We start from the raw sequence: 13,924 nt of genomic DNA, 5'->3' as shown, positions 1-13,924 counted from the left end.
ATAAAAAAGAAAAATTTTTTGGAAACTTATCCGTTTTAGTCATTTTTTTTCCAAATAAGATTTGACTCATTCTGCCTTTTGACATGCTAAAATGATTTCTGAGTTTGGCGTTTTCGAGAGAACAGTTAAATGGTTTTGCCATTGAATCCCTTCATTTCAAAATCTTCCTTTAGTTTATGTAGGAACTTTTGTTGTTGTTTAAATCTTAAAATAGTCAGCAAAATATTGAAGTATGTATTTAATATTAATACATCCCGTCCTTTTTACTGAGGCAGAAATTTATGCCGCTATCTGATCAGTAAGAGAAGGTGAGACTTGGTGGTGTGTCTGGTTGAGAAAAAGCAACAGTTGGGACACAAAAAAGCCTTACGTTCATTTTATTTTGGTAGAAAATATTTCCACCTTTCAACAACTATACGGTAATCATTTATTCTTTCAGCCCCCAAACAGCAAGTTGTGTATTTAAAAAATACCAAATTGTCAGGTCATGCAAAGGGTTGTCATAAATGTTGCCCGCACCAGCCTTGGATGTAAAACAAGTGCGATCTCGAATCAATTCTCTAACCATTTTATACTCTGACATAATCAAAAGTGGATCCTCATACTTGCAACAGGACAGAACCTTGGTTATACTCTTAAACAAGGAGGTGTGTTCAATATTATCATGTACATTTTTTAGATCTTCCAATTGTAAATTTGTCGATCCAGGCATTTGGTAGAAGCAATCCAAGAATTACAAATTAAACTTTCCGGCTTTGGTAACGGACCGCTCCGTCGGTCAGCCCGCACTCCTGGCCATGACAGTAGCTCTCCCCAAGCTCTTCTATATCCCAGTTTTTCAAGCATTATGTCTTCTTTCGTCCTCAGGGAGGTCTTCGAAGGCTACATTGCTGACAGAGGAAGGCAGATCCGATCCAAAATGGACAACAATCTTAATTTCTACTACTTGGTGACAATCCTTAGTGTGATAGAAGAATCTATGACGACCCCTAACATAAGGGTTGACAATGACGCCTACCCTCGGCAACTACCACAGATTCGTGTTTTGCGGGAAAGCTGTTACCAAATGAAACAGCACCTGCCTTGAAGGGCCTGGAAAAGTTCGCTACAGAGCTGTCTACAGTACTTGCATGTAGATATCAATCATGTGAACCTGCGATGCCTCCTCCACCTTTCTACTAGCCGGATAGATAGGGCTGGACATCGAGGAGGAATGGACGTGAAACATTTTTCCCCACAAAAGTAGGTTTGACCCTATCCTTTGTCAAGTGACTACTTTTAGGTGAGTGTTCATAGACCAAGCGATGGACGTTTCCCCCTTCCCCCCCACCCCAAATACAGTTCCCAAGCCTATTGAAACTTCAGGTCAAGAAGATTTGCCAAGAGAGATCAGTGACATTGCACTCATAAATTATCTCGAATGCACGCAAATTCAATAACCGGCGCGATTGACTCGTCGGTGTTGCTCTTACAGCACCGACTACATTGTGATGGCCGACACAAAAGGTTGACAAAGAGTAGCGCCGGGGACGACACTCCCTAGAATAGAAGAAGCTATGTAGTACTTTTCGATTTTGGTAATGTCCATTGTACTTCTGTTGGCCGGACTGGCCTCCAAACAATGTCAGTAGCCTTGAAGCCCTGCCCGGGTATTACACCTTCTTTTGCCTTCAGAGGAGTCTCATTGTACTACATAAACGCTTTAGATTCGATAAAACGAAAAATCAGGCAATGAAACTTACCTGACCTACGTCCAACACAAGCCTTCATCACACGAAATGTTACTGTAGGCCAAATTGCTCACCACAGTCGGCAGTGAGGTTGGTTAATTCAGTTTACATACTTAATAAAAAGTGTGCAAATATAAATACACTCAAAAAATCCTTCCTTGATGCAGCCATCTTCGAATTTCTGCGGAAACGAACTGCACGTGATGAAAGGGCGTACTTTTGAAAGTACCTGTGTAGCTATCGATCTGGTTGACACGTTGTCACCTCGTAGGTGTGAAGCGAGACTTTTTCCTCTCCTTTTTGTAGCCCATTTTCGCTTAAAGCAATCCACAACCAGACTCCAATGCAACTTTTCAGATGATAACTCGTCTGGGTCATTCGAATTCCACCAGTAACGACGGAAATTCCAGTAGTCATAACGAATTTGTGGTGAATCAGGAATGGAAATTGATTAAGCGCATTGGCTCCGGATCATTTGGAGAAATTTTCCTTGCAGTAAACAAGAAGACCAAGGTGGAAGCAGCTGCTAAATTAGAACTAATTCGGTCCGGCTTTCCAATACAACTCAAAACGGAGTATGATCTTCTCAAACTACTAAACAACGCTTCTGGGATTACAAAGCTCTTTTGGTTTGGACGTGATGGAGTTCAAAATCTTTACACAGTTCTAGTAATGGAATTGCTGGGACCGAGTCTAGAGGATCTGCACGTCTACTGTGATTTAAAATTCTCCCTCAAAACTGTCGCCATGTTGGCTGATCAGATGATTAAGAGGATTGAAACTGTGCATAAGTGTGGTCTAGTGCATCGTGATTTGAAACCAGACAACTTTGCAATGGGGACAGGACAAAACATAAATACTGTGTATATCATCGACTTTGGTCTATCAAAGTTTTACATCGATCCAAATACCCAGGAACACTATCCTTTTCGCGATTTTCGTAGTCTAACTGGCACAGCTCGATATTGCAGCATTAACGCTCATGCCGGATGTGAACAGTCGCGTAGAGATGATTTGGAATCCTTGGGATACGTTTTGGTCTACTTAACTAAGGGACATCTGCCCTGGCAGGGATTGCAAGCCGAGAGTAAACGCGAAAAATTCCGCAAGATCTACAAGACGAAACAGAGTGTCAAAGCCGAGGTACTGTGCGAGGGACTGCCGGAGGAATTTCTTAAATACATAAACTATTGCAGAAGTCTAGCCTACGAGGAGGAGCCCAAGTACAGGTATTTGCGGAGCCTTTTTTGGAAAGTTATGGACAAAAATGGATACAAGTATGACGCGCAGTATGATTGGATAGCACCTGCTTCAACGTAGGGATGTGGAGTTCATTCACTTCTTCATTGCTACTACTATTCTTTCCTTTTTTATACTGCATTCTGTGAGAGTAAATTAACGAATTAGCCCACTTCCGGTCTCAGCTAAAATAAAATTGTTTATTTTTTGTTGATGCCATAGTCGTGTGTGCCAATCAAAAAGATAAACAACCAGGTAGGCTTTGAGCAAATACCGAGGCAGGTATTAAAATGCCACCTCGGCCAGTTGATGTGATGACAATTTGGAAGTTGACAGACTGATAGAGTCATGAGGAAGATTTGATTCTCTGCTCAGCTAACTCTGTCATCCTAATTTCACTTTCCCGTAATCGCAAAGTGCCAGGGACCGAATTTTCAAGTGGCTCAACCTTGTTTATTACGTCAGCTGCCATAGTCGGTCTCAAAGCCAAATCGACCACCACAGCCCAGACGTTCTTAATTTGTCTGACCAATTCAACTGCTGCTCAAAAAATTTAAAATTACAGTTGCTCTTACCTTAGCAAACATTCTGCATCTATTCTGTTGCCGCAAACTCAACTGATCCGTTTCTGATACGATTTGTTGCAATAAATTAGCATAAACTGACAGAGAACACAGCAGACATATGAGAAGTCACACTGACGTTGGTAGCGAGCGTTAAAAAAAACAAGAGAATGGGCAAACACTAGATTAATAGAAGTAAGCTACACAAAAAATGCATCGAATCTGCACAACCCTAATAATGAACGAGCTATCACAGTTAGAAGTCGAATATGAGAGAGACTTCGAACCGTACATTTTTAGTCATAAAAAGGCTTTCATAGCATGGTCAAAAATGCAGTCATAATAAAAAAATGCATCTTCAACAGTGAAACAATGAGGCAAGAAAAAAGTGGAGAATAACGCTGAGCGAATCACGACTTGTTGATATCAAGGTGACTCTCCATCAAGAAGTTGATTAGCCCGTCTTCTAGACATCCACAAGGATATACTTCCGTTGTCGCCTCCCACTAGCAGCGTCTCGTGAGCGAACGACAACTGAACAGGAAGGAAATAGAAACGTCAGCCATACTTAATCGGCCGTAGAGCTAAGATAAAATAAAATATGGTAAGGTTTAGTTTGCCACAATTGCTACCCAGTTCTTAGAGGAAAATGAGACGTCTTCGTGTTCGAATATGGTGCCGAAACTTATGCCACCAAAATAACCTACTGTTCATAACAATTACTGCTCCGAAAAAAAATATAATCATCTCTACGGCAGGAGCCTCTTATATTAACTTTTTGATTGTTTGAAATCCAATCAATCTCTTCGCAATAAGCAATAAGCAATCATATGCTTTCGACATCAGGCTCGTCACATATACGTGCCACTAATAGCTAACGTGTTAATGTGAGATTGGATTGGATTCAGCAAGCAACCCAAAGGGGATCATTCAGAAGGCGCCGTAAAAAGTAAAACAATCAAAGATTTCAGAGGTTACTCGAAAGAACACCCAAATTATCATTTATTTCCAATATTGAGACCTTGTAAAAAGGCTAGTTTAAGGAGGAATGACAATAATAACTTTGAAATCCAAATGATGACTATTTAATTCTGTTATTGCCTTTTTTCGGGTCTGTAATTGTGGGTCTATCTACCTTCCAAGTACCCGTTGAAAAGTCAACTTTGTAGAAGCAAAATCTTTTTTATGGTACGAGACGATTGAAACTCCAACTAAGACTTTGTCTAGGCGATGTCTGCGGAACTTATAACATTTTTTTGCCGGTGGAACGTGTGCGAGAAGCACAAGTTCATTCCATTCGACGCATATGGTCAGCATGAAGATTTCGTTTGCCTTTCTAGAATCACTTATGAGATTCCTTCGAACTCCCACTTACAGCAAAAACAAAGAGCGAACAAAACAGAACACTGGTAGTTGATTCAAAAAAAACAGGAAGGGTGCAGAGGAGCCGGATGTGAGACATGGATCTATCTAAATCCTGGTTTGTGACAGCTTGAAGGGCACTAGTGACAGAGGAAAACAAGAGCGAGTGCTTGGACTTTTATTTCCGACATTTGTGTCATTAACGTGAAGAGCATAACACTGTGCTGCATAAGAGAAAAATACACCTTTTGTGGGTTGAATACTAGCGGACTAAAAAGTTCAAAAAGGTGGATGCAAAGCACTCCAGCCATCCAGCTAAAGTCACAATGAGAAAAAATAATTAGTGAAACCAATTTGTGCCAGATCTACCAATCCCCTAGTTCGTGGTAGCCCTAATTTTAATGTCTCTAGACAACTACATAGAGGTAACAACCACTCAGGCGATTGTCTCCAGCGCATAGTCATTATCGTAAAGGTGAATATGCAGAAGGTCTACTCAATTATTTTTGAGAATATAGAAACAACTCACAGAAACGTAAATTCCACTTTGGTCTTTGGAGATGGGTTTCTTCAGCATGGAACGCGGAGGCATGGTGGGATGAAGAACGTCGAAGTACCGACTCATCAACGCCACAAATACGCCTCCTGGAGTGGCCTCTAACGCGGAAATTGAGCCCAACTTCCCTGAATACTTGTGCGACTGCATAAAAAAGTACATGGGAAAAGTAGTAAAAGAAGGACATCTAGATGTCAAATGATTATTTATATACCAGTTCTGTTAACAAACCACTGATCCTTCTATCCGGACTTACGCATCTTCAAAGAAGGTACTCGGGTGCTAAGCTTTTTTCGCTGGACCGGTTATTAAGTCTAAGTTTTATGGAAGGAAGGCATCTGCCGCAGATAGCTAAATCCATGGAGATTCGCAACTGCAGCGCTCACTTTTGTTAATCACTCCATCCCCAATCAACAGCTGAGGTAACAGTAGGCATAAACGGTTTGAAAACATTCATTGTTAAGATGCCTGCGCCTATACGTTCCGAGGCTTGGAAGCATTAAATGCAGAAAAAATTGTAAAGGGGTAATGAACACCGGATTTAAGATCTTAATGCCCCCAAAATATGGCGCAGACTCAAGTATAAGTAAAACTGCCCCAATTCGGGTGCATTTATTTCACTAGCCAAACTATTCATTAGTACTTTGAGTTGTTTGCGCTGTATGACATGGTGTTGGAATAAAATTCAAATAAGAACCACACAACATTTTCAATAAAGTTATCTGCATTTCCATGGCAAACTGCTTCAGATGAAAATTTTAGGAGGTAATTACAGAGTGAAGCAGCCATTCGACATGATTGCTGCAACATCATAGCAACCAATGAGAAGGACCAGACAATTTGAAGTGGCTTGGCACTGCCAAATACCTTTAGGGATTTCACGCTCAGCGACCCGATACTACAATTTGCTAACTCAGAGACTAGACAAGATGAAAGACTGAAACTACACTCGCTGAACAGACGGAGACTTCCCAGTTTTCCGGTTAATCAAGCATCCCGCTCGCTGACGTTACAAAATTCTTGCGTTACCACATTGACTGATTGAAAGAACTCATCTCCAAAACAGGAATTTTACTACCTATCCCCGATTTCGCCGAAGGGGGTCTCGAAAAGGATCCTTTAAGGGAAGACAGTCACAAGCTGTAGCATGCGTTCAATAAAGTAATGACGGTGCATCTCCACAATGAGGAGAGCTTCGGGGAAGATTCCAAAGGTACAAGTATCACCAAACGAAACGGAATTAACTAAGGAGCTTGGCCAGCATCTAGGCTTAACGCATAAGAAAATGAACATTCATTCCAAGTACATCTCTTGCAGTTTTACAGAAAAAAGCCGAGTCAATGTAAACAGTGTAGCAAGGTATAGCCACTGGCATACAAAGAGCAATACTGGAAGGTTCCCAGACCCCCTTAGTGAGCAATTAGCCGATAATTTATGGCCTGAGTGTTTAAAAAAGATGAGTGTAGAATTACTGAAAACAGAAAAGAATGCCCTACATCGTGATGAAAGAATTGAAATGATTTCACTAAGAAAGCAAATTAAACTTAGTACATTGAAATTTCTTCGAGTTTTGAACGTATTTCCCCTCAAATGAAGATTGCAACAGGCGAGTCACATCTTACACATTACTTGTCACTCCTGTCTTGCAAATAATCTCAATGCACTAAGTGGGGGCTGGAGAGAAAGCACAGCAATAAGAAACCCAAAAGCATGCTCAATAATATCTTTTGACGTGTTAGTCTAATCTCCCGAATAAAGCAGAAGGAAAGTCCTCTTACTCTCCAAGTAGGGGAAGCTAAGCGTACGCTCTACAGAAAATGCACAGTAAAGCTTCTAAGGCAGCAAGTAGCCTCTCGACGCGATAAGCATTAGGCCACTTAAAGAAAAATGAGAATAAAACACCCCAGACCCAAAAATAAGGAGGTAGTGTAACTTAGATTAAATTAACTTCGTTGAGAGCACGAGGTATAGCAGACTAAAAGGAATGTTAATGGACAGGTAGAGTTGAATCATTGTCTGAGACTCCGAAAAGCCGGTGGATTAAACCATTCAAACAATAATGAGCTGTATTGTATTGCCTCATTTCGGTTGAATGGTATATGGGCGAAGTAGCACAACAGCATGGTGTCGGTGGGAAAAAAACAAAAAAGGTTGATTATCAGAAAATAAACTTTCCCTAGCATTGCTTACTCGAGCCACAGAACCATCGCTACTTCAACTGCACATTTTGTTTAATGATTAGTACCCTCTGAAAATCATCTACAGAAAAGGTTTTTGTAAGATTAAAGGTAGGCTATATATTCATGTATTTTAACTAAATCCTCAAACCAATACAGCAATACAGACAACTTGAGATATCTACGAACAAGGCGCCTATGCCTGGAAAGAAAACTCAAAATATTTTGTTCTGGTCAGCAATCTAACATATGAAGTAGGTGGGGGGAGCTAAGAATAAATGTTTATTTTGTGAATCTTAGTCTGCCAACTGCTAACGCATAGGAGAGGAACCCATTTATTGCACGACATTCTCTTCCAAGTTGGTGCCGATTTTAGCAAACTACTGAAAGGTGTTGATGGCATGTTAATCGCAATGGTGGTGCGCAATTCTCTGATCTTCATGCACAAAAAAAGATAAACTTCCCTTGCTACTGTGATGTAGCATCCGGGTATGGGTAATTTAGTTCCAAAACTAAGTTTTTCGGTTAAATTATTTGATTCCACCCCACAAAAAGACTTGACGAGAAACTTCTGCAGTTTTGAAACCGAGATCTAAGCTGTTAGCCAGCCGGACAAGCTCGAATAACATCATTTTCGACCAACACTTAATGAGGGTTAAAAATAGGGGGATAGTGGTATGATTCAGTAAAGAACATAGGGGATGTACCTTTGCTGTTTAGGGTCAAGTGGACAGATAGGTCCAGTCAGTGAATGAGCGTCAATCTCCCGCACTCGACCAGAAATACCCTTGCCTAAACTTCTGTCTTCTCAGTGTCTTGCCCCACTTTACAATGGCGTATAAATTATTCATTATAAATGCTTATAAGTAATGATGAACCACCTGCACATTCTTAAACTGAAACCTGACCGAAAGGATAAGGAATTTAGCTTGATAAACCATTCCCAAAGTAAGAGAGCTCTTCGCTGCAAGTAGCACAGCCCCAATAACAGTTTGACTGGTGATTAAGCTTTCATACTTCATTGCCTGGCAAAATTTGAGTAAATAATAACGAGCAAGTGTATCAGAAAGGTTGACATACACGAAGAAGCGAAAGCAGAGGAGCGGAGCTGTTGGAACGAGAGGAAACGGTGTGGAAAACGTGCAGACGGTTCGGATGCTCAGCCACCCACATCTCTTCTCCATCCATTAGAGATATCTTCCGGGGATAGGACCGTAGCTATAAAGTTAAAAGTGTTACATTAACGAGTGTACGTGACTGCCTTACGTAAAACTTGCTCAGCTTTTCAAGTTTGGATGAAACATGAATGCAATAGGATTTCTGCAATTACAAGATCTTTTTCAGTCTCTCACGATTCAGCTTCAACATTGATAGGACTAATCTCCGCCTAGTACATAAGTTAATGCCTCTCCAGCCCTTCCATAAGTTGGTAAAAGAGCTACTTTCAGACGCGCATGACTTGCAGCGTCTTCGAGCATAAATTGGTAAAATAGTGATGGCAACGCAGTGGAACATGCTCAAGGGAGGATGAGAGCTACCTTTAATGTTTTAACGAGGCACACGTCCAAATCAATCACCTGATTGCTGTCAAAGAGAGACGTGCTTTAAATAACTGAATTTGTGAAGAATATCAGAAGAATGGCTAATGAAATTGTATCAGCTTCTAGCAAACGTACGAATCTCAAGCTCTGCGTCATGGACAGTAAGAACACAAAAACAAAATTAAAGAAGCTAGAAACGTTTGTGAAAAATTCGATGATCATTCATGATGTAAAAGCTGGAAATAACTTGCGTAGATAGTTCAACAGGATTGAAAGGACGACGACGTAACGAGCTCTCTTTAATTGCAAGGTTTGTTTCTATGCTTTGGAAAAATTTCAAACAAAAGGCAGCTGGAACACTAATCCTAGATGCCGTGGGGCATTGTCCAGTCTTAGGTGGTAATTCGTAAATTATTCACTGTAATGCGCTTGACAGGTATGAGTCAATAAGAAAAAAGACACTAAGCACATACTAACACCGTCCTCGGAAAAGTTCTTGATTTGAAATAAAACCAAAGTAAAATCATTGTTCCCATCTCATTGAGAATTGACCCAAACATCACTGTGACTAGATAGCACCGAAGAACAATCACGGAGAGCCCCAGAAGCGATGCTCGAATACTCAATGATATCTAATCCAGACAAATTCCCGAGCAAGTGGGTCCTCAAACTTCATTCAATGTTGCTACTTTCCCAGCTATTCCACACAAAGCTACTTCCGGACTTGTACGCCCTAATCACGCCTCTGAAGGTGATTCAAACAACTCATGTTAGTTGCAAAGCCATATAAGGAAGTCGATTCGCTGGAAGAAGAGGAAGGTAAATAGTCACTAAATAACAAGGATGAGAAAAACTACCCTACCACTGATACTTGGGAAAAAGAGTGGTTGGATAAACAAAAGCAGGCTCGTGTTTGCTCTTATCATTAAGCATTTTCTATCCCTCTCCCTACTCAGACAAGAAAATAAAAGAAAATGACTCTTCTAAAGCGAATGAAAACATCAAGCTAGGTTCCAGCGTTGTGTATGCAATATTTTCCTACTAAGTAATTATCTCAGCTGCAATCCTTTATGTACCCCTTTTGCTAATGGTACGATTATACAACATACAACATCAAGTCAAATATCACGAAAAAACGTTTGAGCGCATATTTAACAGTAGTTTAGACAGTCACCGGGCCCAATTTGCCAAGCGCAAGACTGTGTTGAATAGGGGGTAGGCAGATCTAACATTCAAATATAGCTTTTATCATTTTTTGGAAGCTTTCCGAAAATTGTCTTCTTTATTCCTCATGATTATGGGTGTAAGCGACCGGACTTCCGGAAGACTGCAAATCTGTCGCATAGGAACAGTTATTTAAGAACCTTTAAATCGACTTATAGAGAGAATTTTACCCATGTCGGAGAATATGAAATCGTACTTCCGGTGAAAATTCTATCCACAGCAACAGATGAATGACAGATCGCCTTTCCTTTCTCTTTCACGCAGCTGTCACACAAATTATGTAGCCGAATCAAGTCAGAACTGACAGTCGCAATGGTCAAAAGTAGTCATATAACAAGTTAATTTCCCTCCCAACAAAGCCCCAAATCCATTCTAAGTTAAAATTACCTAGTAGACTCGCGTTACAAAGTATAGATTTAGAGCCTGAATAAAAGATTCCGATTCAAACATCAATGTGTATAAAAAGTACAAAACTTCTAGAATAGTCATTCCGTTAGATGGAAACGGAATCGAAGCAAAAACAAAACAAAACACGCTTGAACTAAAATAGCTCAATTTTGGAATTTAGCTAGAATCCACAACTTATACCAAGCGTAGAGAATATATCAGTAGCTCGAAAATACGGTGACAGTTGCGCAGATTCATCCCAAACAGAAAATATCCCAAAAATGCCTTCTACTAACGTGTTAATAAGTAGAAATCGTACTCTTAGATACCTTGTGTTCACCGACAGGTTTGCTAAATTTGCGTAGATCCCACGCCGCCAATATTCCGCCCTTACAACCGCTATAGAAGCCAACATTTTGCGATGGCGGTGGCAAAACATCAGCATCACCAGCGGAAACCATCGAGGAGAGCGAACTCCGCGCTTCCAAACTGTTATTTATTGAGGTCCCGTGTAGGCTGACATCTCCCATGGTGGAAATCACGGAATCCGCATCGCTGAAGTCTAGCGTTGTGGTAGAAGGGAAACCACTTGATAGAGGACCTTCCATATTGCTGAAAAGGCCGTAGAGCGATTTGAGACAGAGGATTGTGCCCTGGTGATAGGTGTTTGATAGGGCGGAGTACTGACTTGGTACACGGAAATCAAAGACTGCCAACTCCTTGTGGAACGTCCCTACGGCTACGAGATTTGGATCGACAAAATCTGAACAGAGGACCACCGAGTTCATCCTGAAAAAAAGATGTACTACATCCAATGCCCGTTAAGGAATTAAGGATGAAATCCCACAATTACTTACTTAGCATACAATTCAAAGGCCAATAGGATCTGCTAACATTATTCCCCGACTTCTGCCATTACCATGTATCGTCAATATTTTACTAAACCATGTAGTTTGTGAACATCTTCCCTTCAAATCCTCCTTTCAAAAAGTTGAAAATTTGTGCCAGCATACCCTTCTGAGATAACAAACCAAAGAATGAACGAAGTGTTTACTGGGTTTATGCATAATACACGAATATGATCAGAGGATACTTGGATCTTGTGCTTGCAATGAAACCAAACGCAAAAAGACGCGTCTTATAACCACTCAGCAAGGATAAAACTGAAACGGGTCACTTAAACGAGAAATTGATATTAGTAGAGTTATTTGACCTCCTGAATTGTCGCCACGAGAGAAAAGCATCGCGTTAAGTAGAGCAAGAAAGGAGAATTCGACATGGCACTTGGCCAACCTGGGACCAGATCCTTGACTTATCAAATGACATTAACCGACGCGGCTTCATGACTTGATATAGCCAACTGATTTAAGAAGATAGATTTCAGCGTAGCAGATTGGCCATCGAGACTGATCAAATCAAGAGACATGGGCAAATGCGATCTCAACAAAAAATCCGATTGATTATGCATCGCTTGCACAAGGGGAGAATGTGGAACCTAGAAATTCTCCCCGCACACTGCACTGTGCTCACAAAACCTTACATCTACTGAATACTTTCTTACGAAGTAAACCTTACCATTTCTATTTACTTGATAATAACCAGCACGAATAAATTTTCATTCTTAAGAAAGAAAAGTCATTTTGCTGGCAGCTTAGACAAGCAAACTTTGACCAGCAGCCTTGCTTATTTATCTTAAGGGTACAACAAAAAAGGAGAGTTTCAACTCAAAATCCAAATCAACCTGTACTGAGAAAGAAGATCCACAGCCGCATTGTTCATCGACCACACTCGTAAATGTCGATCCCACGAACCAGTGGCTATCACATTACTGTCGCTGGAAATAGTCCAGATCCAGCCCTAAAATATTCACCAAATTTAAAAATACCACGACACAGTGCCTACATTATGTGCTTGAGTATCAGTGTAGTTAGGTGTAGGTTCTTCTTCACCCAGAAGGGCTTTGAGGGACAGTAAAGAAAGAGTCCCACCGCGATCCCCAACTGCAAAAAGGTTGTGGTTCGGAGGCTTGAAGAAAAATGGAATGAGGAGGAAGAGGTTTACTTTCAGTATTTGCATTGCGTCGATACAGTGGGAGGTGTAGTGTCGACTTGTTCGCTTTACAAGGTTACTATGGTCACCTGAGAACCAACGCTCAATGGTTTCATGGGCGATACACACGTCCTTCCAATTAAGTCGTTTTTCTGTTTAAAGATACAGACAAGACTACATATAGAAAACTAAAAGAAGGAGGTTTCAACAAAAGTTTGCACCAAATAGTTTTGCGCAAAATGAATGCAAAAAATACGTAGCAAACAAGTGCATTGACACAAGCATCTACCTGGAATACAAGAATACGCCCCATTGTTGCCTCTAGTAAGACGTCGTAGCCAAAAGGATTTTTGATTTATGGAACTGGCAAACGCATCACAGGAGCTAGTCATGGAAAGCACATCGTCGATCGGAAGGAAATCGCATATTTTTTGAAGTAACGGGGCCGGAAGGTCAACGATTGCTACCATCGTTGAAATCTTATATTTGAGTTGCTTTGACGCATAGATCTCATAGACGCGTCATCAAGACTGGCGCCCCCTCTCTCATTGGTGAACTGGGGATCTCTTATCACTATTAGTTGATTTGAATAGAATGTGTTGAATGCACTTAACTTGTGGTATATTTTAGGTAAATGGCGGTACATATGTTGGCTTTTTGGCTACTGATTATTTTATTAAGGCATCTAGGTATTCTACAATTGGTAAAAATGCAAGCCATTATTTTCAGCGCCCAATTTCCCGCCTTTAGTAGCTTACTCTTTATATACTCATTTGTACCAAGTGTGTAGTTTGGCTGATTAGATGTAATTAATAAATCCCAGGCTCAGTCTTTTGATCTACTGCCCCACATAAATTTGCTATGCTCCAAGTCACCTCTACGAATTGGCTTTCAACCCATTGTAGTTACCTCTCAGTATGTTCACCTGTTTGCTGTATATGCTTGGCTTGGGAAGTCTACGACTAAATTAGTTTCAATTAATAAGTGCAAGAAAATGACGTGGTCTTTTTTGCAAATAGTAAAATGGTTTTCCTCCTCCAAGAAGGTAGGACACCTTCCATTTCTATAAATTTTTTGAAGAGCTTTCGATGACTTA

The 13,924-nt window shown here is 40.6% G+C and overlaps 2 protein-coding genes across 2 annotated transcripts; one reads left to right on the top strand and one right to left on the bottom strand. All coding sequences in view use genetic code 11, as the record gives it.

Moving 5' to 3' along the window:
* Positions 1–2,087: 2,087 nt before the first annotated feature.
* On the top strand, positions 2,088–3,050 carry EGR_04670 (Casein kinase I isoform alpha; the record flags this gene model as incomplete). The annotated part of the gene is made up of 1 exon (XM_024493919.1): positions 2,088–3,050. One exon carries the CDS (start codon positions 2,088–2,090, stop codon positions 3,048–3,050), a length of 963 nt encoding a protein of 320 aa, XP_024351672.1.
* A 908-nt stretch (positions 3,051–3,958) lies between these two features.
* Positions 3,959–13,298, bottom strand: EGR_04669 (F-box/WD repeat-containing protein 9; the record flags this gene model as incomplete). The annotated part of the gene is made up of 7 exons (XM_024493918.1): positions 3,959–4,066; positions 5,424–5,594; positions 8,708–8,845; positions 11,109–11,568; positions 12,521–12,636; positions 12,682–12,980; positions 13,118–13,298. 7 exons carry the CDS (start codon positions 13,296–13,298, stop codon positions 3,959–3,961), a joined length of 1,473 nt encoding a protein of 490 aa, XP_024351671.1.
* Between the last annotated feature and the right edge of the window lie 626 nt (positions 13,299–13,924).

The sequence above is a fragment of the Echinococcus granulosus genome (assembly GCF_000524195.1).
Source record: "Echinococcus granulosus chromosome Unknown EG_S00030, whole genome shotgun sequence".
Taxonomy (NCBI): Eukaryota; Metazoa; Platyhelminthes; class Cestoda; order Cyclophyllidea; family Taeniidae; genus Echinococcus; species Echinococcus granulosus.
The sequence above is the reverse complement of the archived record's forward strand: the minus strand, read 5'-3'. Positions and strand labels throughout refer to the sequence as shown.